The sequence below is a fragment of the Palaemon carinicauda genome, chromosome 14, assembly GCF_036898095.1.
Source record: "Palaemon carinicauda isolate YSFRI2023 chromosome 14, ASM3689809v2, whole genome shotgun sequence".
NCBI classification, from domain to species: Eukaryota; Metazoa; Arthropoda; class Malacostraca; order Decapoda; family Palaemonidae; genus Palaemon; species Palaemon carinicauda.
In genome coordinates this window covers 125,628,593-125,637,348 of record NC_090738.1, presented here as the reverse complement: position 1 = coordinate 125,637,348, position 8,756 = coordinate 125,628,593, and the positions used below count along the sequence as shown (strand labels likewise).

At 38.2% G+C, this 8,756-nt stretch overlaps 1 protein-coding gene across 1 annotated transcript; it reads right to left on the bottom strand.

The window, feature by feature from the left end:
• Positions 1-619: 619 nt before the first annotated feature.
• Positions 620-7,293, bottom strand: LOC137653000 (spidroin-1-like). The gene is made up of 4 exons (XM_068386392.1): positions 7,174-7,293; positions 3,528-3,596; positions 3,193-3,330; positions 620-2,767 (listed from the first exon to the last, which is right to left on the bottom strand). The coding sequence occupies exons 1-4, from the start codon at positions 7,291-7,293 to the stop codon at positions 620-622; spliced, it is 2,475 nt and encodes an 824-aa protein (XP_068242493.1).
• Positions 7,294-8,756: the final 1,463 nt, after the last annotated feature.

Here is an 8,756-nt window from a genome sequence, read left to right as displayed (position 1 = left end):
CCCCCAAACTTAGCTCACAAGGATGGTAAGGTTGCAGACACTAATGGCACTAACGAGTCTAGTAATATTGAACTGAGATTTAATAGAGTGGCTCTTGGAATGTTGGGATGTGATGCTGAGTGTATTTTTGTCATATATATATATATATATATATATATCTGTGTGTATGTATGAACACAACATAATGAATATTTTAATTGTTGTGTATGTTTAACAGTTATATTACCGATTACTTATCCTTCACTCTACATGAAATTCGTGTGTCGATTACAGTCATGGACAGATACAAATTTTTTTTTCCACCTATAATATAGGTTTGCTTAATAACCTTGTAATAAAAGAATAACTTCAAATTTAAAAGATTATTAATTACACATGTACAATGTATTGAGGTATCCATTGCATTTATGAATCACTAGTTCAATATCCCATGCTATTCTGGCTGGCTCCATTTCAGTCTAAGTTTTTTCTACTGTCACTTTGGCTACCACGGATAACTTGGCCAAAGCTGTAGCCACTCTTTCCATTGACTTTACCAACTGGGTCTCTGCTGTTATGACCAAATATTGAACTACTGTATGTAAACCCTTTATTTCCTGGGACACTATTTTTGGGGGTTTTAATATCCCATACTTGTTCCGTGACCTCCATATGAAGTGCTTCCCTGACGTGTTAGTTTGCTTCCGAATTCATTGTTTCCCTGACCTACTCCTTGGTTTCCATAGCCAATGCTTCCCTGTTGTGTTCCTTGACTTCCAGTTGAACTGCTTCCCTTGTTTCTGTATCCAGATGTCATACTTCCTTGGCTGCCATATGAACTGCTTTCTTGAGTAGATGCTTGACTTCCATCTCCACTTGAACCTTGATTTCCATATCCAGTACTTCCCTGACTTGATCCTTGATTTCCATGTCCAGTACTTCCCTGACTTGATCCTTGGCTTCTATATCCAGTATTCCCCTGACCTAATCCTTGACTTCCATGTCCCAATCCCATACTTGATTGGCTTCCATATCCAATGCTTCCCTGAAATTTTCCCTGACTTATTCCTTGGTTTCCATGCCCACCACTTACCCGACCTGTTCCAGTACTTCCGTATGAAGTGCTCCCCTGAGTAGTCCCAGGGTTTCCATATCCAGAGCCGGCTTGACCTGTTCCAGTGCTTCCATGTGAAGTGGTCGCCTGACTAGTCCCTTGGTTTCTATATCCAGAGCTAGCTTGACCTGTTCCAGTGCTTCCAAATGAAGTGCTCAACTGACTGGTCCCTTGGTTTCTATATCGAGAGCCTGTTTGACCTGTTCCTGTGCTTCCATATGAAGTGCTCCCCTGACTTGTCCCTTGGTTTCCATATCCTGAGCCTGTTTGACCTGCTCCTGTGCTTCCATATGAAAGGCTCACCTGGCTAGTCCCTTGGTTTCCATATCCTGAGCCTGTTTGACCTGCTCCTGTGCTTCCATATGAAGTGCTCACCTGGCTAGTACCTTGGTTTCCATATCCTGAGCCTGTTTGACCTGCTCCTGTGCTTCCATATGAAGTGCTCACCAGGCTAGTCCCTTGGTTTCCATATCCTGAGCCTGCTTGACCTGTTCCAGTGCTTTCATATGAAGTGCTCCCCTGACTAGTCCCTTGGTTTCTATATCCAGAGCCTGTTTGACCTGTTCCAGTGCTTCCATATGAAGTGGTCGCATGACTTGTCCCTTGGTTTCCATATCCTGAGCCTGCTTGACCTGTTCCAGTGCTTCCATATGAAGTGCTCCTCTGACTAGTCCCTTGGTTTCTATATCCAGAGCCTGTTTGACCTGTTCCAGTGCTTCCATATGAAGTGGTCGCCTGACTTGTCCCTTGGTTTCTATATCCAAAGCCGGCTTGACCTGTTACAGTGCTTCCATATGAAGAGCTCCCCTGACTTGTCCCTTGGGTTCCAAATCCTGAGCCTATTTGACCTGCTCCTGTGCTTCCATATGAAGTGCTCCCCTGACTTGTCCCTCGGGTTCCATATCCTGAGCTGGCTTGACCTACTACAGTGCTTCCATATGAAGTGGTCGCCTGGCTAGTCCCTTGGTTTCCATATCCTGAGCCTGCTTGACCTGTTCCAGTGCTTCCATATGAAGTGCTCCCCTGACTAGTCCCTTGGTTTCCATATCCTGAGCCGGCTTGACCTGTTCCAGTGCTTCCATATGAAGAGCTCCCCTGACTTGTCCCTTGGGATCCATATCCTGAGCCTGTTTGACCTGTTCCAGTGCTTCCATATGAAGTGCTCCCCTGACTAGTCCCTTGGTTTCCATATCCAGAGCCTGCTTGACTTGTTCCTGTACTTCCATATGAAGTACTCCCCTGATTTAACCCTTGGTTTCCATATCCACTGCCTGACTGACCTGTCCCTTGGCTCCCATATGAAGCGCTCCCGCTCCCAAGGCTTGTCCCTTGGCTTCCATAGTCAGAGCCTGACTGACTTGTTCCTTGGTTTCCATATCCACTGCCCATCTGACTCGTTCCCTGGTTACCTTGACCGGGTGATTGGTCACTATAGCTGGAACCCCCATTAAACCCACTGGTTCCCTGACCAGTATAAGCAAATTCATTGTTAATCTGACCTACATCGTTATTATTATATTGAACTTCATCTCCTTTCTGACTTGCACCTTGTCCCACATTGCTAGCAAATGACTTGGAAGTGGTTGCTGTTCCGTAGTCCTGTGGATGCTTTGCTTCTCCTTCATAGGTTACCTTGGCTACATAGCCATTCTGTGAATCGGCTTTGTATTCCACCTGTAATTGGGTGAAAAGAGTGGATTTTCCTGATGAATTACTTCCTTATTTCATAATGGTAATCCCTATTATGCATGCATTAGTGAAAATTTCTTTTTATGTATTTTGGCACGTGATCTGCATATACATAAATGATAGCACATTCACACTTGGCTATCTATTAACACAGTTAAAAATTTGCCGTAAAAACGGTAAAAGTATTGGAATAAATGTTGCCAGGCATTTACGGTTTTTTAAAACGGAGAAATTTACCTTAATGATTGATATTACGGTCACCAACCCCTAAAAGATAATAACAAAGTAGGGTAAAAAAAAAATTACGGTCGCCTGTATTACTGAAATATGGGTGACCTTTTTTTTTTTTTTCTTTTCTCTCCAACCAATGTCTGTGTCTGTTTATTATAGAGTTCATGACCAGTACTTACGTGTTGCTTACGACCATCAGGCAGCAGAACAGTATAGGACCCGGAGACAGCATTGCCATCTGATTTTTCCTTGTGACCGTATTGCAGTCCCTTAGAGTTATCTTTGACATCATAGCCAAATTGATAAGGGACGGGCTCCTAGGAATAGGAGAATAATGGAATTAATCCTTTTAAAAAAGCAGTGATTTTTAATATAGTTTACTGTTACCTCACATTTACTTTGATCAGGACTTTGGATGAGTTTCTTTATTGTTCAATTAAAGCTGACTTTTTCTGATATCTTAAGATTTACTATGAGGTTTCCTTCCTAACTTGATATTAAAGACCATACTTACCGAATTATATTCTGGTTCAGGAAGGCACAGTACTGAGGCTGTACTGCCTATCACCAGAATTGCTAAAGTCTGAGAACAAGAAAAGAAGGAACATTAATTTATTATATCTGTTGTGCAAAAAAAAAAATTTTTTTTTTTTTTTTTTTTTTTTTCAAAAGGGGGAAATTACAGCCATCTTGTCTCTTAATTCTCCCGGGTAGATTTGCTAGTGCAACGTCATTTTCTTGACCCTAGCAGACGAAAGTACCTATTTATTGCTGGGTGGAAATAAACTCTTCAGTTGAATAATGTATCAATTGGTCTAGACTTTATTGATTTATCCCTAGCCTACGGAAGGGTAGAGTCGCGTTTCATTGGAATCTATCAGACCTGAGCGGTGCTTGAACTCTGGATTGAAGTGACTGGTGATACCATTGTACTACCACGATCTTTTTAGGTATACACATACACACAGATACACATATAAACATATATATATATATATATATATATTCATAATATACATATGTGTATATATAATATTATATATATATGCACACATATATGTTTGTGTGTGTGTGTATATATATATATATATGTCTGTGTGTGTGTCTTTTCGATAAAGTGTCTTTTATATCCCTGTCAGTATTATCAAGCCTTGCCAAAACTCTTCTCATATGCTTAATAATCAAGAAAATAATTGATTTGATTATATAAGGTATGAAAGCAGTGGACTTCCCAGATCTTTAGAATCTTAGTCCTCAGAACTTTATTTACTTTTGATATATAAGAATTTCTATTGGAGCTAAATATTTTACTTGTCGTCTCTTTGACCAAGTTGTGGAATGATCTTCCTAATCGGGTAGTTGAATCAGTAGAACTTTAAAAGTTCAAACTTGCAGCAAATGTTTTTATGTTGAACAGGCTGACATAAGTCTTTTTATAGTTTCTATATGATAAATCTGTTTTGATGTTGTTACACTTTTTAAAATATTTTATTTTAATTATTCATTATTTCTCATATCGTTTATTTCCTTATTTCCTTTTCTCACTGGGCTATTTTTCCCTGTTGAAGCCCTTGGGCTTATAGCATCTTGCTTTTCCGACTAGGGTTGTAGGTTAGACAGTAATAATAATAATAATAATAATAATAATAATAATGATAATAATAATAATAATAATAATAACAACAACAATTAAAATAATAATAATAATGATAATAATAATCATGATAATAATAATAATTAAAATAATAATAATGATGATAATAATAATAATTACAATCTCGGTTTGTTCCAATTACCTGTTTGGTTTTTCTCTCGGGTCATTTCTCATATGGATGATCGAATTTGTAATTACTCTAATTCAATTCCCATAAGGGCTAACCACGTGTTAGTTTGTTGTAGTTGGGAATTTCAAAACCTATTTAAAGAGGTTATTAATTAATTCAATTCCCCTAAGGGCTAACCACGTGTTAGTTTGTTGTAGTTGGGAATTTCAAAACCTATTTAAAGAGGTTATTAATTAATTCAATTCCCCTAAGGGCTAACCATGTGTTAGTTTGTTGTAGTTGTGAATTTCAAAACCTATTTAAAGAGTTATTAATTAATTCAATTCCCCTAAGGGCTAACCATGTGTTAGTTTATTGTGGGTATGTATTTCAAAACTTATTTAAAGAGGTTATCAAGTTTGTATAAGCGTTTGTACCTATAGTCCATTTCTTTTAGCGAGGCATATTTGCACCGACTCGCAGCGGTCGCCTTTTAGCTCGGAAAAGTTTCCTGATCGCTGATTGGTTGGACAGGATAATTCTAACCAATCAGCGATCAGGAAACTTTTCCAAGCTAAAAGGGCACCGCTGCGAGTCGGTGCAAATCTGCCTCGCTTTAAAGGTTTAAAGGTTGCTCATGAATGGCAGAGGCAAGAGACAGTGACATTGCCCTAGCAAGCAGGACAATGCCCTAGAAACTGACCACATATTATATGATCAGCGCCCAAGCCTTCTCTCCACCCAAGCTAGGTTGGGAGGGCCAGGCAGTGGCTGCTGATGACTCAGCAGATAGACCTATAGGCTCTCCTAAACCCCGCAACCTAAGTTCACAAGGATTGTAAGGTTGCAGACACTAATAGCACTAACGAGTCTGAGCGAGACTCGAACCCCCGTCTGGCAAACACCAAACACGGACGTTACCAATTAGGCCACAACCACCAAAATAAAATAAGTTACCGAAAATAATTAAGTTTTAAATATATTTTAATGTTATTTTTGTGGTAGGCGACTTTAAATCTCTAAGGGATTTAAATCCTAAGTCAACGAAATGTGGCTTTCCAATTATTCTAGGAATGTCAACAACTGGGAATTGAGTTTAAAGCTGGAAAAGCTAATCGAATTTCCCACGACGCCTGTTCCCTACAATTTAGTTATTTCATCACCGAAGCAAGTTTTTTCTTCTAAAACACGTCACAGTCTTCGATGGTCTATTCAGTAATATAACATTAAATCTTTATCTACTCCAGTAAATATAGTCTCTATGTTGATAATCAATATGTCAATATTTTCTTAAATTATTATTATTATTATTATTATTATTATTATTATTATTATTATTTGCTAAGCTACAACCTTAGTTGGAAAAGCAGGATGCTATAAGCCCAAGAGCTCCAACAGAGAAAATAGCCCAGTGAGGAAAGGAAATAAGGAAAAATTAGATGAGAATTTTAAGAACAATGATAACGTTAAAATAAATCTTTATCTATATATCTTAAATATATAAACTATGAGAAGAAAAAGCGAGAGGAAGAGAAACAAGATAGAATAGTGTGCCCTAGTGTACCCTCAAGCAAGAGATCTCTAACCCAAAACAGTGGAAGATCATGGTACAGAGGCTATGGTATTAACCAAGACTAGAAAACAGTGGTTTGATTTTGGAGTGTCCTCCTAGAAGAGCTGCTTACCATAGCTGAAGAGTCTCTTCTACCCTTACCAAGAGGAAAGTGGCCACTGAACAATTATAGTGCATTAGTTAACCCCGTGGGTGAAGAAGAATGGTTTGGTAATCTCATTGTTGTTAGGTGTATGAGGACAGAGGAGAATATATAGAGAATAGGCCAGACTATTCGGTGAGTGTGTAGGCAAAGGGAAAATGAACCGTAACCAGAGAGAAGGATTCAATGTAGTATTGTCTGGACAGTAAAAGGTGTTTCTGTTTTTGTCCACAATTCAATTTACCTTGAAGGCCAGCATGTCTCCTCTCTGCCTCACCTATTCGGTGAGTGTGTAGGCAAAGGGAAAATGAACCGTAACCACAGAGAAGGATCCCATGTAATATTGTCTGGACAGTAAAAAAATGTTTCTATTTTTATCACAATTCAATTTACCTTGAAGGTTAGCATGTCTCCTATCTGCCTCACCTATTCGGTGAGTGTGTAGGCAAAGGGAAAATGAACCGTAACCAGAGAGAACGATTCAATGTAGTATTGTCTGGACAGTAAAGGGTGTTTCTGTTTTTGTCCACAATTCAATTTACCTTGAAGGCCAGCATGTCTCCTCTCTGCCTCACCTATTCGGTGAGTGTGTAGGCAAAGGGAAAATGAACCGTAACCAGAGAGAAGGATCCCATGTAATATTGTCTGGACAGTGTTTCTATTTTATCACAATTCAATTTACCTCAAAGGCCAGCATGTCTCCTCTCTGCCTCCGTTGTTGAGAGCCACCAAAGTTCGACTGTGAAGATGCGACAGAGGCCGATGATTTTATATCAAAATTCTTGTACGTTCGATAGGTCATTTGTGCCCCGGTTGCCTTTTGATTGTGTCTTCTTCCGAAGTTATTGTGTATAAACTCCTTTCTCTTGCACAATCATTGTTGGCAAGTATGACGTAATTAAAAATAAAAGACTATTAAGATTACATGAATTTCTTGCTCATCTTCCAAAAAAAAGAGGATGATTCAAGTTGATGTTGAACTCTCTCTCTCTCTCTCTCTCTCTCTCTCTCTCTCTCTCTCAACTAAAGATAGGTACAACCTACAACATACCTACGTGGGAAAATTTTCAGGTTATCTCTCTCTCTCTCTCTCTCTCTCTCTCTCTCAACTAAAGCTAGGTACAACCTACAACCTTCCTACGTTGGGAAATTTTCAGGTTATCTCTCTCTCTCTCTCTCTCTCTCTCTCTCTCTCATAAGATTACATGAGTTTCTTCCTCATCGTTCAAAATATTTTTCAAGTCTCTCTCTCTCTCTCTCTCTCTCTCTCTCATAAGATTACATGAATTTCCTGCTCATCGTTCAAAAAAAATTTCAAGTATCTCTCTCTCTCTCTCTCTCTCTCTCTCTCTCTCTCTCTCTCTCACATATATATAAACGCACAACTTGATATGAAACCTATGATATGTTTTATTCGTAAATGAGATTATTTCATTGATATCTATCAAGTATATGCATTTATATGGTCTTGTGTTGTCATGTATGGTTGCTTCAAATCTAATTTTACTGTCTTCAAATATCAGAGTACATGATTACATTAAGTATTAATTGCAGGCTTGAAAATAAACCGAGAGAGAGAGAGAGAGAGAGAGAGAGAGAGAGAGAGAGATATTTGTCCAGGTCATCTTCATATAAGAAATGTTATGGCCTCTTTGAAATGGATTGCGAAAAAGAATGTCATAGGAAGGATTGGTGTTATTACATCTTCGAACAGGAAAAAGAAGCTGAAAGTATTTCAGTAAAGAAGAAATATTGTGTTTTATGGAATGATTGAATTACATTTTGAACTGTCTTGATTATAATTTACATTAGAAAATGAATATCGAAGATATTTCATTGTGTTATTCCTTCCTGCCAATGTGTCAGTCACTAATATCATAATAAAATTAACCTTTCGCAGATTCCGTTTTTATTATGAAATCTTCCATAGAAATGACGTTGTTTCTAGCATAACTTCACTTATCTAGATCAGCTTACAATTTGGTGAGTTTTAATTGGAAGGTGGGTATGTCTAAAACCATACGTCGTAAGTACATTCCTAATTGGTCGTTTAAAAAGGAAAGTGAGAGAATGAATATTTAAAGTTGTGTGCAAAGTTACACATGTTGTTGATGATGTAGCATTTGATATTAGGATTTCTTGTTGGCACTGAAGTTATCATGGATTAATTATCCTTAAAATTCTGTTCCGCTTATAACATCTTACACAGAGCGATTGTGTGTTTATTTTCCTTTTAGTTAATAGGGCAATGAAGTATATGCCTTG